Source organism: Salvelinus alpinus, chromosome 9 (genome assembly GCF_045679555.1).
Source record: "Salvelinus alpinus chromosome 9, SLU_Salpinus.1, whole genome shotgun sequence".
In the NCBI taxonomy this organism is placed as follows: Eukaryota; Metazoa; Chordata; class Actinopteri; order Salmoniformes; family Salmonidae; genus Salvelinus; species Salvelinus alpinus.
The window spans coordinates 23,162,503-23,178,397 of record NC_092094.1 but is presented as its reverse complement, the minus strand read 5'-3'; the positions used below and the strand labels follow the sequence as shown (position 1 = coordinate 23,178,397).

Genomic DNA, 15,895 nt, shown 5'->3' with positions numbered 1-15,895 from the left:
TGGGAGTTGTAGGAAGAAGAGGCCCATGATGATGTCATGATGAGTTAGCCCATGATGATGCCACTATTGAGGGTAGAGTATTGAGAGATCAGCCAATCAGAATCTTCACTCATTCTTCTCGAATGGACAGATGTATTACAAAAACCTTTTGGTGTGTGCATAAGTGTGTGTTTAGGTTGTTCTCAATCATATTAACATTTTGGGATCGTTGACGTTTTCTATAATGGCATTTTGAACGACTTTTATATACTGTAAGGATAACTTTGTACTCGTAGTTGCCAATGCTACATGAGATATTTCTAATAGATGAAGAAAAGACACCAAACTACCAAAGTGGTACATGGATGGACAGCTGGACCGTGCCATCCGAAGAGGGAAATTATGTTTACATGGCTCATTGGCTAATTCAGAAGGACAGTGTCCTACTCCCTTCAATAGTGAAGACCGTATGCTAAATCAGTTGTCTCAAGTTGAGAGAGATTTGCCTTATGTAAAAATCAACTTTTGTGGTTCATAAATCACACGACACAACCGGAGACTAGAGCAGAATGAGAAAGAGAAACGTGATGCATTAGCGTTAACTAATGGTGGGTGGTAATATGGTATTTACTGTACAATGCAGATACTATGGTCAACTCTTTGTACATACTACATGAAGAGAAGGGTTTGAAAACTGAGAAATCTGTTTCATCTTCAATAGATACCTTATTTCTGGGGATTTAAGTGGTGAGCGTTTAAGTAATTTACATGTACATTAAAGAAAAAACGACTGCCAATGTCCATTTTCTATGCCTTTTAGCTTAGATTCACATTTACCTTGAATAAATGGTGTTGACTTAAGTCCTTGAATCACAGTTTTATTATGTATGTCACATGCAATCCTACTGTTTAACCCAATTCTGAAATACTTTTGATTAAAAACATGTGAATGAATTAATGCGTTTTGCCTTAGAGCTACAGTATCCCACCTAGCTATCACTGAAGACAGCAGACAGCTTTCGAGGGAAGCATAATAACTATCTGAGCTGAAGTCTTTTCATTCCATTACTGGAAGGGATAAGGGATCTGTGTCTCTCACCATACCCCTCCAAGGGAAAAGCATGACACCACCAGACATATTGGACTGCAAAAATACACTACAGCAGCATGTTATCATATTAAGTGAGAAAGTTAAATGGCATTAGAAGGCCTGGGCCTTGTTCATTAGACACCAAACGGATGAAAAAATACTTAAACCGGGAGGGACTACTAGGGTGTGCCCTAATGAAAACAGCCCTGATGTTTGTGGTGTTTTGATTGGCCTGAGGGTGTATGAACTACCATGTGACCATACCGCCTCATCATCCCCACAGCAAGACACAGGAAGTAACATGCAGCCCATCACGAGGGAAGTGTATTTATACAACCGGCAGTAAAGAGTTCTTTCCCTCCCACAAAATGTGTTTTTCTTCCTTTGAAAACACAAACACCTGCTTGAAATGGTCATAGATCTGTGAAGGGTAGAAACAGATATCTGATCTGGTGTCCTGTGAATTTCTTCAGAGCCTTTGAGAGGGGAGATGATTGTAGGAGATCAATGAGGTGATCAATTACTTTATTGGATCAACCTTCACTTACAGTGGGAGCAGAACACTTTCAAGTAACTCTAAAATTAAATGAAAACAAGCTAAATCACCAATGTGTGATACACTTCTGTTATTGAGATGCTTCACTTCAGTAATGGCCACATGCACCTGGCATAACTGAAACTGTCAAAAGAACGTGTCAACATTATTTGAAAATACTTGTTTTTCTTTTGTCCCACTGCAACACAAAAACACCTTCGTTTGTCACACTGCAACATCTAAAACATATGCTTCCAACAACCATTCAATAAACCCAACATCCAAACATTAGCGTGGCTGAGTCCCAGAGGGGTTTATGGCATAATGTCCTGTTTATTGTCCTACTAATATTGGGTGGGTTCGAGTTCACCCTGACAGAACAACACGTGACTTTGGGCGGGGACTGCCAGTGTCAAGAAACTCAAAGATGGCCGGTGTCCAATTGTGTCTAAGCTCACGTGCACACATCGTGTTGTTCTCATGCACAAAACATGTAGAATGTTCACTGTAGAATGGACAACGGAAATACAGTGTACCTGGCCCAATCCACTACTAGTGAACACAGTCATAGTCATATGAGAGACTAAGAATTCTAAGAGTCATTCCAGTCAGTTCCTCAGAATCACAAGTGTACAGTAAGAGACATTGACCTGGAAGTGGTTACTCATAACATCAGTATGTTCTCAGACTATGAGCAGCACAGACAGTGGAAAGACCGGAGCAGCACCGTACACCACTACAGTTCTAACTACTGTAAAATACAGTAGTCCACTGGCAGGACATGCCCAACAGAAGCTGGTACAAAGCAGTACATTAACTATGGTGGTATCTGCACTACCATTATAATTGTATGAGCAATATTTTTGAGAATATATGGCTGAAATTGTCCCCAGCTGCTCACATCATTGAAATAAAATAAAAAACAAAGCAGTGGATGTTTATGACTGTGCCATACAGTAGACAGATTCAGGGGTGGCAAGCCCCATCACTCCCTCTAGCCTTCCCTTCCCTCCTTCCCCTCACCTCATAGTCGGAGCATTTCAGATATGCTGGACTTTCCCCTTCCTGCCTTGCTCAGTGACAGCTGTGGGTTATTATGACACCACGTGCAGCTCATTTTAACAGCTGTCTCACAAAGGCGGCATGAGCCAACGCAGCCCCGCCAGAGTCAACACTAACAAAACATAACCGGGCCATCTCTGAACGTGAGCCCTGTCCTGTTTGTTTTAGCATACAATATAGCTCAGTATGTGTATTATTTATTTTACAGGTTTTTTTGGTCATCTTTATTTTGTTATAACTCGACTGTATTCCTGCTGACCCAAAGTCGACATCAGGCATCTAATGTGTGTTAACTAGCTGTTCTTATCCAGTTAATTAGATGGAAGAAGCAGAATAGTTGCAGTGTAATCAGGGCTAATTAAAGCATGATGTTTACTGTGAGCGTTGATCAATTGCAGATGACTGCAGGATCTGACCATGAGGTGAAACGTGACACTGTAATGCCACTGAGCCAGTGGTGCTGTTAGGGGGGCTAAAGGTCCCATTCTGGGTTCATGATCCGTGTGAGTAAATGAGTGTCTATTTGGGTGTGTAGGTGGCCCAAACATGAATTTCAACCCCAAAACAACAATTATTCAACCCCAAGATGGCTGACTAAATACACAGAGACAGTGATCAACTCAAGGCAGAAACATCCAGTCTCATCTTATCATAGATTTATTACAATATAGCATTTGATCAACATAAAACACACTATCTGTTTACAGAAAAGTGTCAAAGGGCATTCCCCTCTGAAGTGCATACATACTCTCATACTGTCATGTGATTGTGGAAGATAAAAACATTTACAGACATACAAGTTTTATACACACATATTAAATTGAATTCCATGTGACTGAGTTACATGGCAGAGTTACAAGAGTTAAAACAGACAAAAGAAAATAGCTTGACCAATTGGCAACAAATTTGGTACATAGCATCTATGAACATCTTTAAACAAAATATTTTCCAAGACTCTAGCTCAAACAACATGGCCACTATAAGCCAATGAGCTTGCATGATTGTTTTTTCCTGTTTTTACAGGAAACCTAACCATACTCTACAAGTTAGCTACACCCAGATCCCTGAGCGTGTGTGCCAAATCTCATCAATCTGAGTGAAACAGATCAAGAGATATAATCATGTGCCCCTGACAGTGCCACTTTGTGATTGATCTAAATGTGCTTGCATATGTTGAGTTTTGACAGTGTTTGGAACATGTGTTTGAAGTTGTTACAATACAAATATCTGTGTCTGATTTATATGCATTTATGTGCCAGGTCACGCCAACTTAAATGTTTTTTGGTCACTAGCGGCCATGTTGTTTGAGATGCTATCCTGTAAAATATTGCTTAGAGAGAACTTGGTACATAGATACCATGTATCAAGTTTCATGCAGATCGGTCATTCGATGCCAGATGAGTAGCGTTTTAAATGTTTATCAAAAAATTGGAAATGGTAGAAAATCCATCATGGAAAACCTTATGCCTCATTGAAGCAAATTCATTCCTTGTGAGGAGAGGGACCTATGTACCGAATTTCATGACTCAAACGGGGTAAGGGACATGACCTTTCAAAGTTTGCATCTTCAATCGCTTGTTATAACGCCACCATGAGTCCAATTGACATGGCATTGCTTGAGAGGGTGTGGGGCCCATGGGCCTTTACCATCATGCCAAATTGCACCCTCTTAGGCCTTACAGGAATGTGCGTATTCATTTTCCTTGGCGGAAGAAGATGTATAATAATGAACGCCAACAAATACAATAGGGCTTCTCACAGCTTCACTGTTTGAACCCCTAACAAACCATAGAGAATGATCATTACAGTATGAGATGAGTTGATGCCTATGTCCCAAATAGCAATCTATTCTCTATACATTGCCCTACTTTTGACCAGGGCCCAGGGCTCAAGCACCTACTTGAGCCCTCTAGGCCCTGGTCAAAAGTAAGGCACTACATAGGAAACAGGGTGGTATTTGGGACGCACACCACGATTACATTATGATCAAACATCTCTATCAACATGAGTGAGTTACTAAGACTATCTACTGTATTGGACACAAGCACATGATTTTCAAATCAATCCTCCTGACTACATTCTGTACCAATATAGGATTTAAGACTCAAGGCATTTCAAGTAAATTCCGTACAGATAATCAGATTATCTTCATATACATTTTCTTTTCATTCTGTTATTTATAGACTATGTACAATATGAATAGAAAGTCATAATGCTGTTCAGGGATTGCATTATCACGGAGGACACTTCTCTGAGAGAAAAGGCGACAACACTTTACTTGAACTCGTCGTAAACATGCCGTGAAGCTTCATAGCATAAGGCTAAATACCACAATACATGTAAATATATATGTGTCATAACATTGGCATAGTATATCCTGGAGACCTGACACATTCTATGAAGCTTTACGACATGTTAATGAAACTGGTATGAAGCATTATGGCAGCGAGTTCAAGTAAAGTGTAAAACAAAAGGCAAAGTAACATCATATGCAAATCCGTTTCTCCAGTTGTACGTTATTTTTTTTTTAAAAGTGCAGGATATTGAGAACATTGACTATCACAGTCATAATGATTGAGATGATAAAGCAATGTTACCCCCCAAGGCAGCCAGGCGGTAAGTTGATCAATGTTACCCCCCAAGGCAGCCAGGCGGTAAGTTGATCAATGTTACCCCCCAAGGCAGCCAGGCGGTAAGTTGATCAATGTTATCCCCCAAGGCAGCCAGGCGGTAACTTGATCAATGTTACCCCCCAAGGCAGCCAGGCGGTAACTTGATCAATGTTACCCCCCCAAGGCAGCCAGGCGGTAACTTGATCAATGTTACCCCCCAAGGCAGCCAGGCGGTAAGTTGATCAATGTTCCATTTCTAATTCCAAAGTATAAAAAATGTAATACTCCAGTTCCGTTCACAATTTAACAGGTCATATTAAAACATATCCAAAAAGAATAACCTGGTCCCACATCTGTTTGTGCGGTATTGCCAACTCCTATTATCATTTTCGTAGGAGTTGGCAAGACAACACAAACAGATCTGAGACCAGGCTAGGAAGAAAATACTTCACCGTAAAGTTACACGTACACCCTTTCCAAAGAGGGCCTATCAGTAATACAAGGAGCAGCCCCTTTCAAGTCCAAAGAGAACTGAACAACACCAACCAACCCAATGTACCAATACCTGACCTGCGTATAGCCCAGTCTCTGTCTTCATCTTAGTCTCAGACAGACACAGTACACTGAGAATACAGAAGAAAGAGCGTGGCTGCCCACAGGGCCACTGTACTTAACCTTTAACCCTCTCCCATGACCTCCAGTCTGCAGGAGTCTGCCATAGTGACACTGGCCAATGTGTGGTATACCTGGCATCTCATTCAGAGGCTCACTCATAGAGCAGCAGGACTGACATGGGATGATCAGCATGACTGGGCAGCTTGTGCTGTCCTAAAGGCAGACATCACTGTACTGTTCTATGTGATATGTGAGAGGGTGATGCTGGGTGAGGAGTCAGTACACTGTCTAAGAACAAGGCACTGTTTGCTTTGAATACAAAGCACTGTTTGAGTAAATTATGCGTGTGGGCCAGTGGCTGCTGGCCCCATAAATCTGATACTATTGTGTATGTGTGTGTGTGTGTGTGCACACGTGTTTATGGCCCCTTTGTGTACCTCCAGCAGTTTCTCTGTTAGCAGGGGGACCCAGGCCCCTCAGTGTGCTGGGATGTGGTGGTTGTTGACCCCAGCAGGCCCCAGGAAGCCCATCATCTGTTTGTTCTTCCTCTGCTCTGTCATCTGGGGAGAAGAGAAGGAAATAATAACTTATTCAATATAAACTAGTGCTCAGACTGTCTGCAATAGGCTGAGAGAGGCTGGACTGAGGGCTTGTAGGCCTGTTGTAAGGCAGGTCCTCACCAGACATCACCGGCAACAACGTCGCCTATGGGCACAAACCCACCGTCGCTGGACCAGAAGGGACTGGCAAAAAGTGCTCTTCACTGACGAGTCGCGGTTTTGTCTCACCAGGGGTGATGGTCGGATTCGCGTTTATCGTCAAAGGAATGAGCGTTACACCGAGGCCTGTACTCTATCCCCCCAGAAATGTCCGGGAACGTGCAGGTGCCTTGGTGGAAGCGTGGGGTAACATCTCACAGCAAGAACTGGCAAATCTGGTGCAGTCCATGAGGAGGAGATGCACTGCAGTACTTAACGCAGCTGGTGGCCACACCAGATACTGACTGTTACTTTTGATTTTGACCCACCCCTTTGTTCAGGGACACATTATTCCATTTCTGTTAGTCACATGTCTGTGGAACGTGTTCAGTTTATGTCTCAGTTGTTGAATCTTGTTATGTTCATACAAATATTTACACATGTTAAGTTTGCTGAAAATAAACACAGTTGACACAGTTCACTTTTTTTTGCTGAGTTTACATAAGAGTCCTCTTAATTAACAGCATTTCCCTCACTCAGACAAAACATTTTAAAAAGTTGCCCAATTAGCAGGAGGGATGGGGGCAACTTCGTGTCGCGTGAGGTGCTCAAGCTCAGATCTTCTGTCAGTCAAAACCCATACAGCAATGTGAAGTGCAAAGCTTGAGCTCTGACGTCATGTATAGCATGTTACTGTAGAGCCACTGCGCTCCAATTTGTGTCCAAATCTGTTGTTTTCATTCTGTATACAGGTACGAGTGTAAAGGGCCAATTAGCCTCGATTTCCTGTCTTCCATATTCACCCTGCTCTATGTAATATTTCAGAAACAATTGTCTGACTTGAGTCCTTAACAACTCTCCTAGGTAAACACAGTAATGTCTGTGACAACATGAACACCAGCACTTTGATTGTTTAGCCCACATATGAGGAATCGGAACCACATCAACACATGACTCATGTCCTGTTCTAGCTCTGTTTTAACCGTGAAGTTCTCTTCCTGAGTATAAAAGGGCTGTGTTCACAAACCACATCCAAGAGTTCCAGCTCGCTTTTTACCAAGGTTGCTATTTTCTCTATCTGAAGTTTTTCACTCACTCACTCACTCACTCAAGGCAGCAGAACAGGAACACACAAGGAGAGGCCTGTGACTGCCTTGAGATCACATGCAGGAGAGGCAGGTGATGTGGTTGTGATGATGGTGTCGTGATGATCGGGTGATGTCGTGATGATCGGGTGATGATCAGGTGATGGTGAGTTATGAGATTGTCACACTACTTGCTGCACACAACTAGTTAGCCCAAGGTCAGGGAGGGAAATTGCCTTGTACATAAAGGCATGATAACCTCAGAGAAAATGACAAGTGCATGTGAACGTGCAGGAATGATAGGCCATTGTGATGGGAGTGAGTAGACCCGTGGTGATCTGTGCCTTGGGATGTCATGAAGGAGTTGAGAGCCTCTTGGTCAGAGAGGAGAGAGAGATGGCTGTATGGTTGAGCACTGAAACACAGGGTTGCTGATTTCAATCCCTGGTTAAAAAGATATGTACTGGAATCAAATGTAACTTTGGATATTACACTGAGTTAAAGATAATGGAAGGCTGAATGCATAGATCTGGTCCTCAAGGGCCACAGTGGATGCTTCTGAACTTTTAAAGGGATACAAATGAAGAAAGTCCGTAGCATGTGGAAAAAACTCTGAACAATCAATGAAATCCATTGATCAGTTAAGTGCTAGGGACACCCACAAAATCAACAGGATGGTGGCCCTCGAATACTGACCGGTGTTCATAAGGCACCAAGCACTCAAACATGGACTGAAACGGGGAAAACCTATTTGAACTTAACCAATAGGAAGCGCTCATCAAACATTGCGTGCCAAAAATGAACATGACACTGGAGTGTTCAGTGTCTAAATGAATGCCTTGTTCAACGACAGTAACGTACCTGATCCTTTAGCTCAGACAGCTGGGAGGACAGCAGGGACACCAGTGTGACGGTGCTGTCCAGTTTCTCCTGCAGGGAGCGCATCTCGTTCTGCTCGCCGTCCCCCTCGCTGCTCACCAGGGACATGGCCCGCATCCGGGGGAACCAGTCCAGGTTCTTCTCCTGGAGATAGAGAGAGGGGAAGGGAGAAAGAGAGGGTAGATTAATGTATTTACATAGCAGATTCAAAGTTAAAACCAGAGGGAGAGAAAGGGTAAGAAATGGTAAAAAGGGCGAAAACCAAAGAGAGGAGAAGAAAAGTGTGAAGGCTATACAGGTCATTCAGAAAGTATTCAGACCCCTTCACCTTTTCCACATGTTGTTACTTTAGAGCCTTATTGTAACATTAGGTTGTTTTTCCCCCCTCATCAATCTACGCACAATACACCATAATGACAAAGCAAAAACAGTTTTTTTGAAAATTATGCATAAGGCTGAAATCACATTTAAGTATTCAGACCTTTTACTCAATACTTTGTTGAAGCCCCTTTGGCAGAGATTACAGCCTTGAGTCTTCTTGGGTATGACGCTATAAGCTTGGCACACCTGTACTTGGAAAGTTTCTCCCATACTTCTCTGCAGACCCTCTCAAGCTCTGTCAGGTTGGATGGGGAGCGTCACTGCACAGCTATTTTCAGGTCTCTCCAGAGATGTTCGATTGGCTTCAAGTCCGGGTTCTGGCTGGGCCACTCAAGGACATTCAGAGACTTGTCCCAAAGCCACTCCTGCGTTGTCTTGGCTGTGTTCTTAGGGTTGTTGTCCTCTTGGAAGGTTCTCCCATCTCCATAGAGGAACTCTGGAGCTCTGCCAGAGTGGCCACCGGGTTCTTGGTCACCTCCCTGACCATGGCCCTTCTCCCCCAATTGCTCAGTTTGGCCGGGAGGTTACCTTGGTGGTCTTGGTGGTTCCAAACTTCTTCCATTTAAGAATGGAGGCCACTGTATTTTTGGGGAACATGCTGCAGAAATGTTTTGGTACCCTTCCCCAGTTCTGTGCCTCGACACAATCCTGTCTCAGAGCTCGACAGATAATTCCTTTGACCTCATGGCTTGGTTTTTGCTCGGATACGCACTGTCAACTGTGGGACCTTATATAGAAAGGTGTGTGCCTTTCTAAATCATGTTCAATCAATTGAATTTACCACAGGTGGACTCCAATCAAGTTGTAGAAACATCTCAAGGATGATCAATGGAAACAGGATGCACCTGATCTCAATTTTGAGTCTCATAGCAAAGGGTCTGAATACTTATGTAACTGAGGTATCTGTTTTTTATTTTTAATAAATTAGCAAAAATTTCCAAAAACCTGTTTTCACTTTGTTATTATTGGGTATAGTGTGAAGATGGATGAAAAATTAATTTAATCTATTTTAGAATAAGGCTGTAACGTAACAAAATGTTGAAAAAGTCTAGTGGTCTAAATACTTTCCAAAGGCACTGTACAAAGACAGAGGCAGGCTGACACAGAGTGAGGGAACCAGGAACAGAATGTGAAAGAGGAAGGCAGGATGGGGAGCAGAACATCCGTGTGAACCAATGTTGTATATAAACTCTGGATTACTGATGCTATGTATTGGCCAATGAGGGCTTGAAGCCACCGGTTGGCCATATTGGCACTTTCCAGAAACCCCTTCAAACATTCAACCTCCAGCTGCGTACCCCCTCTAGCACCAGGGTCAGCACACTCTCAAATGTTGTTTTTTGCCATCATTGTAACACACACACACTATACGATACATTTATTAAACATAAGAATGAGTGTGAGTTTTTGTCTTAACCCAGCTCGTGGGAAGTGACAAAGAGCGCTTATAGGACCAGGGCACAAATAATAATATAATAATAATCAATAATTTTGCTCTTTATTTAACCATTTTACATATAAAACCTTATTTGTTCATTGAAAATTGTGAATTCTTCACCACAGATTAATGAGAAGGGTGTGCTTGAAAGGATGCAATGTTGAGTTGTATTTGAGACTCTCTCCATCTTAAATCATTTCCCACACAGTCTGTGCCTGTATTTCGTTTTCATGCTAGTGAGGGCTGAGAATCCACTCTCACATAGGTACGTGGTTGCAAAGGGCATCAGTGTCTTAACAGTGCGATTTGCCAAGGTAGGATACTCAGAGCAGCCCAATCCAGAAATCTGTCAGTGGCTTCTGATTAAATTCAATTTTCACAGAACCGCTTGTTGCAATTTCGATGAGGCTCTCTTGTTCAGATATCGGTAAGTGGACTGGAGGCAGGGCATGAAAGGGATAACGAATCCAGTTGTTTGTGTCATCCATTTCGGGAAAGTACCTGCGTAATTGCACACCCAGCTCACTCAGGTGCTTCGCTACACCACATTTGACATTGTCCATAAGCTTCAGTTCATTTGCACACAAAAAAATAATGTGTGTTGTCCGTGTTAATGCAGACAGAGAAGCGCTCCAACTTCTTAATCATAGCCTCAATTTTGTCCCGCACATTGAATATAGTTGCGGAGAATCCCTGTAATCCTAGATTCAGATCATTCAGGCAAGAAAAACATCACCCAGATAGGCCAGTCGTGTGAGAAACTCGTCATCATGAAAGCGGTCAGACAAGTGAAACTTATGGTCACTAAAGAAAACTTTAAGCTTGTCTCTCAATTTAAAGAAAATGTGTCAATACTTTTGTTTTGTTCCCCAGTTTCTGTGTTGTAGTTTGTATTTGAGTGTGTGTGTTTCAGGAGAGGGCTTCCTGAATTCTCCCCAAGCAGCTGATTGGTCAGCCCCATTGATGATTGGAGCTGACCCCGCCCCCTCGTCAGGACGCAGCTGTCTTCAATTAGATTCCTTCTGAAGCTATATAAGGCAGTGTTCTGTTGCTCAGAGGAGAGATTGATTGTAATATCCTGAGGATCATAACTGAGAGATGATTGCTGAGAGAGGAGGCTGATGGCTGTGGGTTATTTACTGTGTTAGTTGTTGCTGGGAGCAGCTTTGGTATGTTCTGTGTTAGTTTGTTGCTCAGTCAGATAGAGCTTATTTGATGTCCTGTGTTTCTCAGTTTGTTTGTGAAATTGTTTAATATTCTGTTTCATTTGTTCCCAGGGGGGAAGGGGAAGGCACCTAGGGAGTGCTTAGGCAAGAGGCCCGCGGGCATACATATACCCGTAGTATATTCACTGTCTAGGCATACTAGGAAAGACCTGGGCGGACCACCCCCTGTATTTTGGTTAGCGCACCAGGTGGTGCTAAATTAGGTAAGTAGTGGGTAGGCAAGTAAGGTAGGAGGGGGCTTTGATATTTACTTTCTTTGTTTTGGTTCCGTCCAGCCCCTTTTCCCCATATTACCGTGTGAAGGAATAAATTCCTAGTAAACGGTAAATTCTCTGCCGTTTGTCATCCTTACTCGCACCTACTGTCCCATACCTCTCACTTCACAGGGAGTTGAGTTGTAGCAGGGTGTCGCGTTCCCTCTTCTTCGAGGCGCGCGTAACAATTTTGCCCCTTGATAACCAGCGCACTTTTGTATGTTGTAAAAGCGTTACATGGTAGCTGCCCATATCATTTCGTAGTGCAGAAAATACACTTGAGTTCAGGGGCCTTTCTTTAACAAAGTTAATCATTTTCACTGTTGTGTACAAAATGTCTTTCAAGCAGTCAGGCATTCCCTTGGCAGCAAGAGCCACTCGGTGGATGCTGCAGTGTACCCAAGTGGCATCGGGAGCAACTGCTTGCACGCGCGTTACCACTCCACTAGGTCTCCCCGTCATGGCTTTTGCGCCATCAGTACAGATACCAACACATCTTGACCACCAAAGTCCATTTGATGTCACAAAGCCATCCAGTACTTTAAAAATATCCCTTCCTGTTGTCCTGGTTTCCAGAAGAGGATGTCTTCCTTAATTTACCCCCCTTTAAACATAACGGACATATACCTGGAGCTGTGCCAGGCCCGCCAAGTCTGTTGACTCATACAGCTGTAACGCATAGAATTCACTGGCTTGTATGCGAAGCAGTAATTGTTTCAAAACATCTCCTGCCATGTCACTGATGCGTCATGAAACAGTGTTGTTTGATGAAGGCATTGTGTCCTGTGACGATCTGAAGGATCAGGTTGCAGTGGGTCTGAGATTGGAATGTAAACTGTGGAACACAGAGAAACCCTTGGACATCAAAAGTTTGAATTATTAAACAATATTTATATTTTTGAGAATGTGGGAGTGGCCCGTGGACACTTAAGGGACAGTCATGACGAGTGTGTTTCATTTGGTGATCTCATGAAGGACAGGAAACCCACATTACTGTATCTCTGTTTGTGTACACTACTCAATTATCAGGTTTACATCTAAATGTTGTGAAACGTATGTGATTACATATGAAAGTATTTGTGAAAAGATGAAATGTGATGTTAGCCTTCTAAATGAGAGCATGGATTGTCATATAAAGTGTAACTAGTCAGTGGCCACGCCCCCGTGAGCCCAGACATCACGTTAGGCGTCATAGGACTGCCCCTTCTTCCACAGAGTATAAACCCACTTCCTACAAAATGTACATTAAGTCAGAGAACGCCGGGACGGAGTCCCCACGTTGAAATGGTTACCACTCTATAGGCCCAGGAAACCAGACAGCGTGTAGTGTTGGCCTCACGGCTGGAAATGGTTCAACTCTGAGACTATCAATCACTACAGAATAAGAGCAAATCCTACACGTAGAATTACTAGTCTACAGCTGGAAATTACATAAGTCTAGTACGAGAATACCAACAAATGCAGAAGCATCTATTCTATGCAAGTACCATCTGTACGCCTGACATAACCATTACAACAGACAATACCCAGAGCCGCTGAGAAAGCAACAACCACGAAAGACATTGTGACTCCTGGGGAAGTTAACCAGAGACTGTCTGATGAACTGACTCTCCAGCAGATGGACCGGCGATTCCAACAGAGAAGACAACAACGACATACGGGTGTAAATATATAAATTGCAATCATTTTCAAATGAGCAGCCGTTCATGTGCAAAGGATTAGCATTTCAATTAATATAATTATCAACTGTGTGCAGTGAATACATTTTGTTTTTCCCGCTCTTTATCTGCTCCCCCCTTTCCATTGTCTACCAAGCCATCATACCGGTTTATCCCAATAGAGACTTATCAATGCATTGTGTTAGTAACCAATAATTATATTGTTTGTTATGTGATTCTGTGTGATTTAGTTAGTTCGTAAACAAATAATTAAGCCAATTTGTATATTGCTGATTCATTATGGAGACTAGCGTTCGTGCAGATAACCAATAATTTTACGACGTTTAGGATGAGACTGACGAAGGTAACGATTAATAATCATTCATTGAAGACTGTAATTGATAAGATATTAAAATATCTGTAGAGTTATATTCAGGAAATTATAACTAACTCAACATTTTCCCGCGGTGCCCTGACTTCTAAGTTAATTAATATTAACATGATTAGTTAAATCACAAAATAATGAAACCTAGAGAACTGATTTGATATAAATAAGTCTTCACATTTAATGATAGTCCAGACACAACACTCACCATATAAGACGCTTCAAAAGCACCTTCTTAATAATGGTATCTGTTGCTTTTGTACATGTCTTACTACTCGAAAGTCTTAATTCTCGCTCAAAAAACTCGTGGCTTATTTTTCAAATTGGCATGGTTTATTTCTAAATGTCCGCACAAGAGTGAAGGCTTCATCGAGTTGTGAGATAGTACTTTTGCACATATAACACACTGTGGCTGAGGAAAGGCACTACTCCCAATATAAGTGAACCCCAAATCAATGCAGTTCTCATCATATTTGCGCCTCTTCGATGGTCCAATGTCCCTGCCTGATGTTCGGTGCTTTTTTAAGGGGGCAGTAGCCCTTCGGCTGCATCAGATTCACAACTGTCAGTGTCCATGCTAGCTGGGCAAACAACAAATGTAGAATTACTGATGCTAGCATTGGATGTGCTCGTGGAAGCAGAACAACTTGTGTCGTCGACAGGTGCATTTTAGTACTGCTGGTAGCAGTAGTACTACTACCAGTACATTTGGCTACATTCTTTTAACAATTTATCAATTTTCGAGCAAACGTAATGAGCAGCAGCTACGTTTGGCTACATTCGGGCTGTTGGTGGAATTCCTGCAACATTGTGTTATTTCGCTGAACACTAGATTCAGATTCAATTTTATTTTTGGCAGTGAAACGAGGCTACTCAGGAAAGGAAAAAAAAACTCACCCAAATGTATAGCTCCGTTGGAAAATATAAACTACATAAACGTCCCTTTTTCAGGACCCTGTCTTTCAAAGATAATTCGTAAAAATCCAAATAACTTCACAGATCTTCGTTGTAAAGGGTTTAAACACAGTTTCCCATGCTTGTTCAATGAACCATAAACAATTAATGAACATGCACCTGTGGAACGGTCGTTAAGACACTAACAGCTTACAGACGGAAGGCAATTAAGGTCACAGTTATGAAAACTTAGGACACTAAAGAGGCCTTTCTACTGACTCTGAAAAACACCAAAAGAAAGATGCCCAGGGTCCCTGCTCATCAGCGTGAATGTGCCTTAGGCATGGTACAAGGAGGCATGAGGACTGCAGATGTGGCAAGGGCAATAAATTGCAATGTCCGTACTGTGAGATGCCTAAAAGAGTGCTACAGGGAGACAGGACGGACAGCTGATCGTCCTCGCAGTAGCAGACTATGTGTAACAACACTTGCACAGGATCAGTACATCCGAACATCACACCTGCGGGACAGGTACAGGATGGTAACAACAACTGCCCGAGTTACACCAGGAACGCACAATCCCTCCATCAGTGCTCAGACTGTCCGCAATAGGCTAAGAGAGGTGGGACTGAGGGCTTGTAGGCCTGTTGTCAGGCAGGTCCCTCAACAGACATCACCGGCAACAATGTCACCTATGGGCACAAACCCACCGTCGCTGGACGAGACAGGACTGGCAAAAAGTGCTCTTCTTCGACGAGTCACAGTATTGTCTCACCAGGGGTGATGGTTGGATTCGTGTTTATTGTCGAAGGAATGAGCGGCCTGTACTCTGGAGTGGGATCGATTTGGAGGTGGAGGGCCCGTCATTGTCTGGGGCGGTGTGTCACAGCATCATCAGACTGAGCTTGTTGTCATTGCAGGCAATCTCAGCGCTGTGCGTTACAGGGAAGACATCCTCCTCCCTCATGTTGTACCCTCCCTGCAGGCTCATCCTGACATGACCCTCCAGCATGACAATGCCACCAGCCATACTGCTCGTTCTGTGCATGATTTCCTGCAAGACAGGAATGCCAGTGTTCTGCCATGGCCAGCAAAGAGTCCGGA

The 15,895-nt window shown here is 43.0% G+C and overlaps 1 protein-coding gene across 2 annotated transcripts in view; it reads right to left on the bottom strand.

Annotated features, from left to right (window-relative positions):
* Window positions 1-3,305: 3,305 nt before the first annotated feature.
* Window positions 3,306-15,895, bottom strand: part of LOC139583986 (inositol 1,4,5-trisphosphate-gated calcium channel ITPR2-like) — a 156,218-nt gene continuing 143,628 nt past the window's right edge. For both annotated transcript variants that reach the window (XM_071415477.1, XM_071415479.1), the window contains exons 56-57: window positions 8,538-8,699; window positions 3,306-6,453 (exon numbers count right to left, since the gene is read on the bottom strand). In XM_071415477.1, coding sequence (XP_071271578.1) covers window positions 6,370-6,453; window positions 8,538-8,699 — 246 coding nt within the window. In that variant the 3' untranslated portion in view covers window positions 3,306-6,369. The remainder of the gene's footprint in view (window positions 6,454-8,537; window positions 8,700-15,895) is intronic.